The sequence below is a fragment of the Pygocentrus nattereri genome, chromosome 9 (assembly GCF_015220715.1).
Source record: "Pygocentrus nattereri isolate fPygNat1 chromosome 9, fPygNat1.pri, whole genome shotgun sequence".
Classification (NCBI taxonomy): Eukaryota; Metazoa; Chordata; class Actinopteri; order Characiformes; family Serrasalmidae; genus Pygocentrus; species Pygocentrus nattereri.
The window spans coordinates 25,975,575-25,991,404 of record NC_051219.1 but is presented as its reverse complement, the minus strand read 5'-3'; the positions used below and the strand labels follow the sequence as shown (position 1 = coordinate 25,991,404).

The following is a 15,830-nucleotide window of genomic DNA, read 5'->3' as shown; positions in this document are numbered from 1 at the left end:
TGCATAGTTTACCGATTGTGTATTTCTGTATGCATAATTTCTGCTATGTTGGCTGGTTTGAATAAATGCTTACGTATTATATACATAAACATTTTAGGTGAATGGCTAATTGACTTGATGTCTAAAAGAGGAATAACATTTCACTGAAAAGTGGCTTTATTCAATATTTCTTACAACACGGTGCTGTAGCGTCTCACTGTACATACAACAGTCACCCACAAATAATAAATAGTATTTAAGGTCATGTATATTTAATAGTTACAGCACCAGTACACAGAGGATGTGGTGGAAATTACAGATGAGTTATTGTACAGTAACAGTCCTTCAAGCATCTGAAAGGATGCTTTCAGTTTTCTTTTATTATTTTATTTTTTTGTCAAGTTGGGATCGGTCATCAAACACATTCAAGAAAGTAAAAAATGACCGAATAAAAAGATGTTGACAATTTGCATAAAAAAACACAACTTGGAAAATACTATTGGTGCAGTAATATACAAAACATTTCAACACATTTTCATACCTTATTATACTGAGTGATGCTCCCAGGTTGCTTTGTATGATTTTTGGCAGATTTTTGAGGTACAAAATCCTCTCTTTCTGGCAGAAAGGACCATGACGCATGAGGCATCTCACAGCTGAGCCTCATTTTTCTTTTGTTATGCTGTCAAGACAATCACAGTTGTTGCTATACAGGAGTCCGAACAAAAGGACTTTAAGCTAGAATGGCCATTGAGGACAGTAAGAAGTAAGAAACCGTTTTTACACACACATGTACAAAGGATATGGATTTGACTGGCCAGTTTTCACCATTTCAGTAAGCAAATTTTAGTCTTTTTACTTTTTTACACACATCTACACATAATGGTACTTGTTTGTTCTTTTCGTACTGCCTTACTCTTTTGATTTGACTTTGATGAAGTCTTGGCTTGAAGTCTTTCAGCTCACTCGTTCCTGCTCATCCCAACAATTGCATAGTTCTTAAAACACTGTTGATGTTCCATCATCTTTTGATTTCTCACATCCACTGATATTTCTCATTTACTTTTTTCTTACCCCCAAAAATTTTAAAAGGGAATTCTGTGGTTCATCGTATTCCCCTTGATTTCTTTCTTGTTCTTCTCTCCTTGGGGTGCAACTGTGTTTTTAAAGAGGAAGCCGTCTTTTTTTTTTTTAATGATTCTTGGGATTGGAGGACTTCCCGTGGACTGCAGCGCCCTGGCAGGCTGTTGTATCGCAGATTCCTGGGGGTCCCTGGTGCCCTGTCCTGCCCGGCCTGCCATGTTCTCCTGGCTCACCTGGATCTCCAGGTGCACCATCACGTCCATCTTTAACAATGCCACGTACTCCTTGGAGACCTAGCAGATAAAGGGTGAGTGAATGAGACCCTCCTGAAGTACTATGAATTACGTTAAGATCAGCAAATTACACTTTTTAAAGGAAAATTATTGTCTACTGTATTCATCTTTGGTTTAGAAGAGTGCTGCCTACATTTACTGAATGCACTGAATATTTCTGGAAAAAGTCAACTATTCAGGAAGTCTTGACATGAACGGCCACATGCCACAGTCTTTTCATGGGGCAAAAGTACTACTGGAGCTTAATTACTTTTACCAGGTTGTGGATATGTATGACTGACTAACTGGTTCAGCGTAGTTTAGTTTCCTAAACCAAATTCCCACAGATATAGTCTGTATTTAATGGTTGTAACCTGCATATTCACGCCAGTGATGATAACATGCTGCATGGATGCACATTTTGTTATTCCTTTAGATTGGAAGAGGAATACTATTACAACAGGGGCTCCATCTTCAGCCAAGTCCAGAAATTATTACTGTCTGACTGTAAAAACTACAGAACAAATTCATACTGAATGAAGATCACTCCACAGTTATCACAAACTGTCTAAATCTAGATTTCTACTGGATTAAAAACACTGAACAATGATCACGTGTTGGAACCTCTCCAGGTAAAGGTAATCCAGCTCCAGTACAGCACAATAGGGCAGTCACAGGCTGGAGGTTAGGGGACCAGTCTTGTGACTGGAAGGTCACCGGTTCCCCTGAGCTGACAGTAAGTGACTGAAATGCCCTTGAGCATGGCACCTAACCCTCAACTGCTCCCCAGGCACCGTGGATAGGGCTGCCCAGCGCTCCAGGCAAGTGTGCTCGCTGCCCCCTAGTGTGTGTGCTTTCACTAGTGTGTATGTGGTGTTTCACTGCACGGATGCGTAAAAATGTGGAGGTCAAGTTTCCCTGATGTGGGACTAATAAGGGTCACTTAGTTAATTTATTAATTAAAACATACCTGGTTCTCCTTGGTCTCCGACTGGCCCCTCAATAGCCTTTCCAGTAGAGCCCTTGTCACCTGGTTCACCAACATCACCTACAGGAATTTGTTCAGAGATGTTTATACACACTGTCTGATAACTGTAGCTTGGTACATTGGCAGACACTGCCAGTATCTCTTACCTCTGGGACCAGGATCACCCAGATCTCCAGGAAGTCCTCTGTAGCCTGGAGGACCACGGGCTCCAGGGTGGCCAATGGACCCAGCTTCTCCTGCCTTTCCAGGAGCCCCAGCCGGGCCTGGCCGTCCAACTGCTCCAGGAGCCAGAGGCCTTCTTAGATTGGCAGCCAGCTGTGCAATTTGGTCTGAGATCGGGTAGAACAGACAGCATTTGATCTTTAAAACAGGACAGGCTGAAGCAGCACACACTACTGGTATTACACAGCATTTCATAATGAATCATTTAAATCCATGAGATTCTCACCATCAATCATTGGTCCACACAGTTCTCTTATATGTTGTTCACTTGCCAGTATTCCCTAAGGGAAAGGGGGAGAGACAGAGAGAAAGAAAATTCCAATACAAATCTACAAGTGGCCACAATTCAGAAATACATTCTTAAAAACATTTTTCTTCTTAAATCATATTATTTTCACAAATGTTCCCCCCACTTCTGTGTTGTTGCAGTCAAAGTCACTCAGCTCTTTCCACTGTGGTCTGAAGACTCACCTCTTCAGGCAGTTTCCTTGGTTTCCATCTTATTACACTCAATCACACTTCATTTTTCAAACGCAGTGTCATTTCTCCTTAACCTGTGTTTAATTGTTCACAAACTTTATTTTAAAAATGTACTTCATTCATTCTCCTCTGCATCTGTTTAATCTTTGTATCTAACTTGACCAAACAATGGTATGGAACTTGTTTCTTGGTTACAGGTTTTTGCAGTATTTCCAGGTACTTTGCATCACTTCAGCTACAACGGTTTGCACATTTTGTAAGTCACTATGTATATAAAAGAGTGACTTACAAGCATCTGCTAAATGACTAATTGTACTTAAACATCCTAATTTCAGAAGACTACTAAAAAGGTATCTTATGCTGTCCACAGTACGCCATGATCGATAGACTACTTGACAGAGACAAAGTTATCAAATAATATTCTGTCTTAAATTTTAAACATCTTTAATGTCAAATATTTTCTCTGAAGACCAACATACTCAATGCATATACACAAACGTGAGTGACAACACATTGCAAACACACAGCCCTTCTACACAAACTCACAGTGCATTCTTACGTTACTGAGGCGGTTAAAACACTTGGTACTCAAAGGGGGCAACAGAGGCCAAATCAGCTAATCATGGACGGTAGAGGAGTGTGAGCTGCCTGTTCTGTTGAAATGAAAAGGTAATAACGTATCGTATATGCGTGAGACTCACCACCTCATCTACTGTGGTGGTTTAGTTTAGTCAGGCTAGGCTGTTGCTATAGTGTCCTTTGCATTGCATTATGAATTTTGTCATGACACATTTTTTAATGCAGCAAAGCACGAATCCCTGTCTGTAGCTCACAGCATCTACTTTGTGTGAAGTATGGCCTTAAGCTAAAGATCATTCAAAACATTTTGGCTTTGGAAAGGTTGGACTTTCCAAACTGTCCACTAGTTACTCACAGGAACACCAGTTTTTCCGGCAACGCCAGGAAGACCCGGTTCTCCTTGGAGTCCCATCAGACCTGGTTTTCCAGGAAGTCCACTGGCTCCAATTTCTCCCTGAGGTCCAGTTACTCCTTTAGGCCCCAGCTCACCATGCTGCCCAGGCTGCAAACAATAATAAAGTAAATACAGTGTATTATCATTTTAGTTCTTGTTCTGAAAGAACGTATTGAATGCATCATCAAACATCTTCAGGTGGCTAATTTATAAGATCAATTCACATTTTATGGTACTGAATAAAATAACAATAATATGACAAGTGAATTCAAACTTTTGAAAGGCAGTGTATATGAACCCTTGTTTTCAAGTCCATCTAACAAAGCTTTCATAATCATGCAACAAAAGTAGAATCACAGTTTCTGCTGCAAAAAGAGAGTGTGTCCTTTTCTTCCCTGGCTAATTAGAGGAACAATAACGGTGGAATGGGACCAGGCTAGTGAGCTTGCGTCAGGAACATCAGAGCAGACTTGGTAATTACATTAATTGGGCTGTGAGAGTTTTGCAGCCTCTCTCTCTCTCTCTCTCTCTCTCCCTCACTTGTGCCCTGGAGAAATCATATTACAAAAGCTTAAGAAGGCATCCATTAAGACAATTAATCCAGTTTAACCTGGAATGTGCTCTTCAATCTTTCAGAAACGGTTCATAAGGAGCAATTTGGTGCAGCTGCAGTGCTTATGTGTGCATGAAAAGGAGAAGGTTTCTAGACAAGAGATCAGAGAGTGAGGTCAAGTGTAGTTGAAAAAGAAGGTTAAGGACAGATTTGACACTGCAACTAGTTATGGGTGATATGGCCACATATATATATATATATATATATATATATATATATATATATATATATATATATATATATATATATATATATATGTACATACACACACAGTACCAGTCAAATTTCATTCAATGTTTTTTCTTTAATTATTTTCTGCATTGTAGAATAACTGTTATTTCTCTTTACTTAGTTACGTATTTCTTGCCATAATGTGGATTAGGAAAGTACTCGAATAGGGCTGTTCACTGTATAGAACTGTGTTTCAACCCTACCTCTGCACAACACGACTGAGGGTCTCAAACACATTAAGAAGGCAAGCAGTTCCACAGATTAGCTCTGTTAATTAAAACCATTCCAGGTGACTACCTCACGAAACAGACTGAGGGAATGCCAAGAGTGTGCAAAGATGCCATCAAAGCAAAAAAAATCCATGTGTTGCTTCATAGTTTGATGTCTTCAGTGTTAATGTACAAAGTGGACAGTAATAAAATGAAGAAAACCCACTGAATTTTGATTGGGACTGTACATAAATTCAGGTAAAACCATTTTAGATGCTGAAGTAAAACTTTTTCATTTAAAAATTATGATTATTGTAGTTTCCCTTATAAGAGACATTTTTAACAACCAAAATATATCCGAAATATGGTTTTTGTGCAAAATACACACACGCACACTCACACACACATTTTCTAAGCCGCTTCTCCCTCAGCACGCTCAGTTGTGCAAAACAGTGAAAACTAAAAATATGCTGATAAAGCCCTGTGTCAATACTGCTTTCCAACACTCCACAGACCCGGCAAAAATGGTGCTAAGTGTTTTTTCTTATTGAGTTCCTACAAGACTGAAGTTAGCTTCTTATTGATCAACTTTTCATTATATATACACATATTCCAAACTTTCATTTATATATCGCTGCTACGGGAACAAAACCTTGAATCTCCATTTTTGTCTTTTTTTTTTTTGTTTGAAAGTACCCATTGCTGTGTGTGTAAATTTCATGATGAATGGATCAAAAGAATATATGTGTGTCTATGTGTGTATACACTATATATATATATATATATATATATATATATATATATATATATATATATATATATATATATATATATATATGTATATGTATATATATATATATGTATATATGTATATTTATACACACATTTCAAAGCTCCATATTTTTACAACCATGGGGCGTCGAGGAACCAGAGTTTCTGACTGTCAACGGAGGAGGGCTCCCTTCAGTCTGAGAGAAGACGTGACCCTTGAGCAGAATGTGTTTTGTGTTCACTTAAATAAGAGTATATATATATATACACACACTGCCAACTTTGGCTTAGTCGGTGTCAGTGACTGTCAGACACTGCTAGAATTTATAAAACATTAAAAACATTACAGTCAGTCATGCTTCAGTACCAACTGGTCCACTGATTGTTTCGTGCACAAGGCCCTGAGACTGCAGCATAGTCTGAAGCAGTATAGTATGAGGACGGCAAGTTCTCTGGTGTCCACTTGAAAACGCGACTCAATATCCAGAATACAGTAAAGCGGAAGCAGAAAGAAAAGTTCCTGCAAAAGGTCTCTGCAAACAGACCCCAACACAGATGCCAAAACAGATGCCATCTGTACACTCATTTTATGAAGTGATGAAGAAATTCACAAACGACTACCAAAGTGCAAAGAATAACAAAAACATAATGGAATTCATTACCTCAGAGGACCAATCTCTTCTCTGTTGCTGAGGACGCTAGTTCATTTGTTACTGTAGGCGTTGTTTTATTGTCAGCTTTTTCCGTAGGCATTTTGTCTTGGTTTTGGCCAAGAATTTCATTTCGGTGCATCGCTAAATAAAATCATTTTGACAATCTGTCTCTGCAAACATCACTGATTATAAAGGCCAGGGCCAGAGAAGCTTTGGAAAGCAGCAAACTAAATGACAGTTTGTTTGTTGAGCAGCTGATAAATAGTGGACATTATTGATCAGCTCATACTGAGCAGCCTCCATAATGGACCTTCGAACAGTGGTGTGTTTTAATTAGCTCACAGGGGGTAACGAGTTAACCTTTCTGAGAATTACACCAAGTCATTTCCAACGCACCTTGTGTTTGGCACACTGAAGAAAGCGCTGCATTGACTTTACTCAATTCAAATGTGCTCATAATTTCTACTTTTATAAAATTCTCTGTCACTTTACTCCTGGCAGTAACTGTTGATGCAATATATTTTGTTCATGTGGAACTGATAAAACCAGCTGAATGAAGTAAAATCTACGCACTTTTATTTCACTGCAATGGCACATTACTAATCAGTGTCTAAATTCATTCTCACCTCTCCTTTTTGGCCAGGAGGACCAAACGGACCCTAAAAGGAAGAAATAAACAATATTTTTTGTTTTGCTTGTATAAGAGTAGATAAGAAAAATGTAAGAATATGTAATGTGTGAACTTCCTGAAAACAATTTTTCAATTCATTTTTAAAAATCGAAACCGTTTTAAATTATCGATTTAATAAGAAAAAAAGAAAGAACAAAAAAACACATTTCATAAAGGGTTTCTGATTGTGATAACATATCAATAAACTATACACTAACATAACAATAAACTATACACTTTACTTACATTCACCACATAATATTGCCATCCATTACTCTTATGTAAGAAACCTTGTTAACCTCTTAAAGATTTCTGATACAAAAAAGTTTGTTTACATACCGTTTCTCCATTTTCTCCTGGTAAGCCATCACTTCCAGCAATACCCTATAACAAGACAAAATGTCAGCTGCCCAAGGTTTGGACAATTTTTTCTAAAATGGGTTTTAAATGTTTATTTATTTATTGACCTTTACATGTTGTGATACCAAAAGGTAACTGGGTACTTTAAGCACTTAACCACTGGCCAACCAGACTGTACTGAGGGTTCTGTAAAGCACAGTGGAAACCTCAGAGTCTGGTAGTGTTTTTCTTACAGTGCTGTCTCTGAGCTTGAGTTCACTGATGGGATCATGAACTCAGAAATGTGTAAAGGTATTTTGGATGCAAACCTGCCAAAACTGGTCAAACAATAACAATCTGAAACTCACCAGCTGCCTTTTGAAAGACTACCAGAAAGAAAATGACAGTCTTCGAATGGTCTGTTTAAAATGATTGGCATTTGGTTTGACGTTTTGTTTCCCAACATTTTACGCATGGCACTAATATCCAAATACTTTTTTGGGGCCACTGACGGTCTTAAACCTTAACAGTTGCAGAAAAGGTTCCTCGTGCAAGGCCACAGAAGAACCACCTCTGAAACCTTTCAGTGGATGCTTATTTCAAGAAATGGATGTGTGAGTGTGAAGAGCCATTTTTAAAGTCCACATAATGAAAAAATCTGTAACTTTCACATCATGATGAGATTCCTTAAATCTTAAGAATATTCTTCATACTCACAACTCTCTTTATAGAAATGAAAGTGGTTCTTCTGTAGTGTCACTCAAACTTTCTGTGGCCACATTTTAGTGGTGTATAGCAAAGATTTCTCCTAGAACTATACATGCAATCTAAGAGCCGTTTATTTTTAAGAGAATTTGAAAAGTAAATCTCACCATGTCTCCTTTAGATCCTGAAGCTCCTACTGGACCCTGTGAGAGAGTGATAGAGTCACAGAGAGAGAGAGAGATGAATTAATAGTGAATAGTGAATCAGTGGTTGGTGCAGTGGATAGGTAGACTGTGAGAGGTCGCTGTGCGGGTGCTGGCGGTATAAAGACAGGCTTTGTTCTGCTCCAGCTGCCTGAACAGTGGCAGGCTTTGTTTTTTTTTGTGAAAACTCTGCTAAGGTTGGCCCTGACGGGAGGAAAGGTGCCTTCCTCTGCTGGAGCATGTGTTTGCTCTTTTTGCACGTCTTCTTCGCCCATTCTGCTCTGCAGGATCCCTCTGCTCGCCGCTGGTGGGCCTTTCTGGTGTTTTTGTTTTGAAATGAAGGAACCAGACTGAACACATCTGAGCCAGTTTCTTATTTATGCTTATCGCAATAAGAATAAAATACAGATGTATGCCTTTTACAGTTGAATTGTGTTTTTCGAATGCCTGTCATGCACTAGGCTTGAGCCGACTGACGTTAGTGTTGTCGCTAATAGTTTCCATCTATAGCGATTGACAATTCAGTTAGACGTTTTAAATGTAGTAGCCCAAGGCGGCATGATTTTTCATTTCCGCTAATGGTCCTGCTTGATAAGCTGACAAAGCCACACACAGAACGCCTTTCCTCATAAAACATGATCAAGGACGTAAATCATTGTGGTAGAGTGGTTACAACAAAAAATACTATTATTAATAGCATAATAATAATAGGCTACAGTAACACTACACACTTTAAAAAAGGGGTCTTTAGTAAAGAAAATGCTTCTATATAGAACCATGAACACTGAAAGAACCCTTTGCATGATTAAGGCTCTTTGCATCATGAAAGATTGATGGAGAATGTGCTGTAGTTGAAAAAGGTTCTATAGAGCACCAAAAGGGCTCTTCTATTGTAACAAGCCTGACATCATAACAACAGAAGAACCCTTTAGGTGCTCTATAGAACCATCTAAAGCACATTCTCCATCAATATGAAGACGTCTTTCATGATGCAGAGAACCCTTTAAAAATGGAAAGGGTTATTTCAGTGTTCATGATTCTATTTAGAACCATTTTCTTTTCTAAAGAACCCTTGAAGAACCATCATTTTCAAGTGATTAGCCTTTGGGGTACTTCACCCACTAAGCTTTAACCATTTTGTTGATACTCTAAACAGAATTTCTAAACCTACACTAAAAACTGACGGACCTTACCAATAACAGTTAAACTTTTAAAAAGACGGTTCTTCTGGTTTTTTTTTTATATAAAAAATGGTTCTATATAAGACCATTAACACTCACCTAACAAAGGGTTCTTTGCATCATGAAAGTGTTCCATGGATTGACAGAGAATGTACTGTAGATGGTTTTATATGGAACCATAGCTACAAAGGGTTCTATATAGTATCAAAAAGGGTTCTGCTATTGTTATGATATCAGCTTGTTAAAGCAGAAGAACCCTTTTTAGTGCTATATAGAACCATATACAACACATTCCCCATAAATCTGAAGAACCATTTCACCAGGCAAAGAGCCATTTACTTATGCAGAACTCTTCTTTACTAAAGAACCCTTGAGGAACCATCTCCCTTAAAGAAACACACGCTCCTTCTCTGGTTTATTCAGGCTTCTCTGTGATGTTATATTACCTGCACTGGTGAAGGAAGATTATTGGAAAATGGTACCATGGACGTTGATTACGAGGTTCCTCAGTCTGTTGTTAGCGTTAGGAGCCTCCCAGTCAGTATTTGTGGCTTTACTTTTTCTGTTTGTGCTCAGATGATGTGGCGTCATCTCTGTTTTTCCAGTTTTTAGTTCCGCAGCTGTTCTTTACGCTGTCTGAAAATTTTATCATGATCGAACCAACAGAAATGCTCCAAAATTTCTTTATATAAAATCTCTTTACATTAACTTACATTGAAAGTTAAGAATGATTTTTTGCCCTCTCCTGTAAAGTTACCATTTTAGAGATGCTTATTTTTCCTTAGACAGCAACACTATACAACAACTAATCGCCAGTGTTTTTTTGCATGCTGCTATTAATTCCCTTACACCAGCTTTACAAAGACATTTACAAGAAAGTGGCTGTTTAGAGTAATTAGCCTGCTGTATCGGTCATTGCGGTCATAGTTCATGTCCCCAGTCATATTAAGCACTATTCATCAAATCATCAAAAAGACTTTTGACAAGATTTTTGTTTTCTTGTAATATTCCATCAAAATATGAGTTTTGCCTGACTACAAAACATTTTCAATGACGTCACCATGCGTCTCCATGGTCACCAAATCATATTAACCAATAATATTTCATCTCCCCTCACAGCTATAACTGAAAGAAAATGATCAGCTAGTTTAGAGACCCTACAAACACAGTACAGCAGAGGAGCATATTATTTCTCATCCATGACGACTGTAAAGTGACTTAGTCCTTAAGCAGTTATTTCTCTGCAGCTGCAACTTTGGCTAAAACTATAGTTCTAATCTGATGAAATGGCTTCATTAGAAAACAACTGCTTGTGTTATTTCACATGGAGCACAGGATAGATGAATAAACTGATTTAGGGCTAAAACTCAGTGAACATCTTGGCACATATGGACACAGTAAGCAGTGATGAGTAAAGAAACTTTCCAACAGCATAAATACATAAATTATAGATTATGATTCAATTTTACAAGCACACCTTCTGCATATTTCTAAAAGGCTTGCATTGTAGAAGATCACCTCAGTGCAGAGCACATTGGCCCAAAGACCAACAGTCAAAAGAACTGATAAACCAAATAAACCAGTGTGGAATGGGTGAGAACATTCTAGAACAATGTGAATGAGTGAGATCATTCTAGAACAGCATGATCAAGGGGAGATCATTCTAGAACAGCAGGACTGGGCGAAAAGTCTAGAATAGTGAGTATGGGTGAAAGCAATCTAGAACAGCATTAATGGATGGATACATTCTAGAACAGTGGTTAAGGAGAGATCATCCTATAACAGTGTAAATGGGTGAAAACATTGTATGGGTGTGAATGGGTGAGAACATTCTAGAACAATGTGAATGAGTGAGATCATTCTAGAACAGCATGATCAAGGGGAGATCATTCTAGAACAGCAGGACTGGGCGAAAAGTCTAGAATAGTGAGTATGGGTGAAAGCAATCTAGAACAGCATTAATGGATGGATACATTCTAGAACAGTGGTTAAGGAGAGATCATCCTATAACAGTGTAAATGGGTGAAAACATTGTATGGGTGTGAATGGGTGAGAACATTCTAGAACACTGAACAGCAATAAACGAACAGCAATGAATGAATGAAATATCTAGAATATTGAGTATGAGTGAAAGCATTCTAGAACAGTATAAATGGTTGAAAGCATTCTAGAGCAGTGTGAACGGGTGAGATCATTCTAGAACAGCGTGATCAAGGGGAGATCATTCTAGAACAGTATGGATGGGTGATAACACTGTAGAACAGCGTGAATGGGTGAGAGTATTCTTGAACAGGGTGAATGAATGAATATGTTCTAGAAATGCAGCTGCAGCTCAACAGTCAGAGTTTTGAGTTTGTTGGGGTTTGTTGGTTGTTCTTTTTATTGCAGCTTCTAATGTTCATTAAGAATCAGCAGCCTTCCTCACTTACCCTCTCACCAAAACCACCCCTGAGTCCAGTTGGTCCTGGCAAGCCGGGGTCACCAATAGCACCTTTAATGCCCTGTTAATGACAGCACAGATTCTTCATCACCTTTAATCGTTTAGTGTAATGGAGTAACTAAAATGGTTACAACTGATACATGGGTGAAAGGTTAGCTGCTATGGATTTGGATGCCTACCTGGAATCCTTTGACACCCTGAGGTCCAGGATATCCAGTCAGTCCAATGGCGCCCTGAAAAAATGATAGAAAATGAAAGTGAATCTGGTGTTAGGAGCACTGCAGGATTTACTTCACCACATCACATCCATTCTATACTATTATCTTGTCCACTTTCATTAGAATAACTTCATTTTATTAGTTTAATTATTGTTATGCCCTTAAACTATAAGGGTATTTGGCCCATACTTTAATGTCTCACTCTTACAACTACAGAATTTACACATTACTTTCATAGTAGTTACCAAATAATTAATAATAGCTACCGGACAATTCATAGTAGATAATTATAACTCATAGTGGTTACAGAATAATTCATAGTAGTCAGCAAACAATTCATAGAATACACTGAGTAACGCATTTTAAGTTAGTGAAAAATGAATCATAGTTCATATGATTATCTAATATGATCTAATATAATCTAATCCTATATTTTAAAGGAATAGCTTGACTGAACCAGGCTTATCTGGTTAACAGAGCTATTAGTCTCCTTTGGTTTTCATAATGCAAATAGGTGGCTAATAACTTTCCTTCATTTTTAGCAACACTAACATATTTGGCTGAATTGGTCCCTTAAGATTTTGTAGCTAAATAATAATCAGCCTTTAGTTTACAGGGTTAAAGGGGAATTTTACTGATTTTTCAAAACATTCTACATAATTAAGTGGTTAAGATGTAAACAGAGTCATTCAGAGTGGTTTGGTGTGAAATGCTCAGTTCTAGAGAAAGTTGCTAAATCAGAATTGTTCACAGTGGTATTGATAGGAACCAAACGTCCACCTCTAAAAATTACATGATATGTTGAGATATATGCTGCCTGTTGTCTGAGACATTGTTGACAGGGGTACATGTAGGGTGTTGTGAGGCAGAATAGTCCCTGAAGAAGAATTATTTTTTTAGATTCTAACTATTTTACCATCATCAGCCTTCCATGTAAAACTCAGAAGACTCATGTAGGTTCACTGGTGGTTTTGGATAGTAAATAAAATGGCTATATTTGTGTTGTAGTCATGGTGACCCCTGGTTCCTATCACCACCACTGTAAAGATGTCTGAACTATCGCTGAATTGCAAGTACTGAATCAATCTGAAATTTTTAAAAAAATTGGTGGGATTCCCCTTTAAGAGAGCAATTCCATATTGTATACCTAATATTGAATAGTAATACAGGTAATAAAGGAATAAAGGTTATTGGACATACATTTGATATAGTATTTGGCATTTTGTACTATGTACTGCATGATAATTCACACTGTATGTGCCTGTTTATGTCATGTTATGACATATCATGCCTTTAACAAGATGACCCATGATTCTCAATCAATAAATGATCACTTGCTGCTGCTGAAACTAATGAAAGATATCAAATGCACAGGAACCTATCAGTAATTAGCCATAATCCTCACTGCTTAATCTGCTGATTCACTCGAATCCTCTCTGAGACATCCCATTTCTTTTGCAGTGCACTCATGTATCTGTGAGATGGGATGCTTGAACAGGAATTCTCGATGTTTCCTGGTGATACGGTTACATCCTTGTGTTGCTTAGCAACACCTGACCCTTGTAATCCTCATCTCATGAGCAATCACAATCTATTGTTTTATTTGACTAAATAAGCATTGGCACAACCGCAGGAATAATTCTGTTTTTCTCACTTCTTGTGATTCATCTAAGCTCTGAAGCTCAATCATAAACAATTCAGCATGCTGTGTGAGATCGGGACTGATACTGAGGGCTGAAGTCATTTCAGAATTCTCAGAAGCTCAGGAACGGGCACTTTTTGCACTTGCTGTCAGCGATAGATAGATAGATTGCATTAAAAATAGATGATGGGATGATTTCCGTCTTTCAGGCAGGCTCTGAGTGAAAGACTGAAGCTGAAGTTCTCCACTGGTGAGCCAAATGTCCTTGAGGACCTCCATGTGATCAGAAAAAGCCCTGCATGAAAGTGACACTTTGGCTTTGCATGCTTTTTCTGTCTATATGTGATATTATTTACTTGTTTGCTCATTTCATTTTGTTTGTTTATATTTGTATGCAATGCATACACATTATGTTGAAAATAAGACACGGGGAACACACTTAAAATATGGCATCTTTTTTAGGGCACAATTTCTATTTTTTTAGTTTAAGAGAAAAGGCGGGGGGGGCAAATTAAATATAAATAAAATATAAATTGTGCAGTATTTTTAATATGTTAGTATGTTTTATGACTTCAATCACTCTAAAGTGCCCCATAACTGAAACAGCTCGTATAATCTCCATAGAAAAGCACTGACCAATAGATCAAATTGGCCAATATGCTCTGGAGTAGCTGCACATGAGCCTACGGTCATCATGCCAAATGCCAAGCATGGGCCTAATCCCCCCAGCACTGGGCTGCGGAGCAGTGGAACTGCGTTCTCTGGAGTGATGGAGCTTCGATCAATATCTTTGGGATGAGTTGGAGTGATCCAGAACTGACCATCCAATATCAGTAGCTGACCTCACTAATGCTCAATCAAATCTTCACAACAGTGTTCCAACATCTAGTGTAAAGCCTTCCCAGAAGAGGCTGCTACTACTCTATGAAAGGTTGGCTATGGTGTACTTACAGCCACACCTCGTGGTCCAGATTCACCTCTCTCTCCTGGAATACCAATCTCACCCTGTTGGAGGAAACGGAGAACAAAGCCGAGTGAATTGTTGTTCAACAAAAATCTCATAAAAAGGTATGATTATTTCCATCAACAGCTTAGTATTAATCAGTGGCCTTGTTCTGCAGGCCCTCTAGTGGCCATTCCATGAGCAGAATGGACATTGATCCCGACTTTCTAGTTAATATAATCAAATAAAACATAGTTTCCCTGTAACTCTGTAATCAGATGAACAAGAACTCCATTGTATCTTTGTGTGAATGTTGAGCTGCTGGTGAGTAATGAGGAGAGGAATGAGAACCCCCTCTATGAAATCCAAATATTTTATCCAAAATAAAACGGACTGCAGCTTTCTTCATATAAAATAGTCCTGTTCAACTGACACACACACACACACACACACAGCATTTAAACATGATAACAGTTCTACAAACATTGACTTGGTTGCTCACCTATGAAGATAAAAATCCAGTTCACCTCCCATTTGTAAATAATACACATTTTAATGTAAATATATTCCATCAATATACCTGAAACCTCTGGCGACGGGTCGAGTGTAGTGTTATTTTTCCTATAATGAATGTTAGCATGTTGGCAACTTTGTTGTCATTTCCAGCCGGCCTAATTTTCTCTTAAAAAAAGGTGGTTCTTCAATGGTTCTTTAGTAAAGAAAATTGTTCTATATAGATCTATAGTACTCAAAGAACCCTTTGCATGATTGATGCAGAATAATGGAGAAATGTGCTGTAGATGGTTCTATACAGAATCCTTTTGAAAATAGAAAAACTATGGTTACAATGTCAAGCTTCTAACAATAGAAGAATCCTTTTTGGTGCTATATAGAACCATCTGTGGCACACTCTCCAGGAATGCTTTCATAATGCAAAGAACCCTTTAATCATGCAAAGTGTTCCCTGAGTGTTAATGGTTCTATATAGAACCATTTTCTTTACTAAAGAACCATC

General features: G+C 38.1%; 1 protein-coding gene across 1 annotated transcript in view; it reads right to left on the bottom strand.

Moving 5' to 3' along the window:
* Window positions 1-138: 138 nt before the first annotated feature.
* col9a3 (collagen, type IX, alpha 3) overlaps window positions 139-15,830 on the bottom strand; it is a 47,461-nt gene continuing 31,769 nt past the window's right edge. The window contains exons 22-32 of the mRNA XM_017698184.2: window positions 14,824-14,877; window positions 12,192-12,245; window positions 12,002-12,073; window positions 8,356-8,391; window positions 7,484-7,528; window positions 7,101-7,133; window positions 3,959-4,105; window positions 2,771-2,825; window positions 2,469-2,651; window positions 2,305-2,382; window positions 139-1,355 (exon numbers count right to left, since the gene is read on the bottom strand). Of these exons, the coding sequence (XP_017553673.1) occupies window positions 1,171-1,355; window positions 2,305-2,382; window positions 2,469-2,651; window positions 2,771-2,825; window positions 3,959-4,105; window positions 7,101-7,133; window positions 7,484-7,528; window positions 8,356-8,391; window positions 12,002-12,073; window positions 12,192-12,245; window positions 14,824-14,877 (942 nt within the window). The 3' untranslated portion in view covers window positions 139-1,170. The remainder of the gene's footprint in view (window positions 1,356-2,304; window positions 2,383-2,468; window positions 2,652-2,770; window positions 2,826-3,958; window positions 4,106-7,100; window positions 7,134-7,483; window positions 7,529-8,355; window positions 8,392-12,001; window positions 12,074-12,191; window positions 12,246-14,823; window positions 14,878-15,830) is intronic.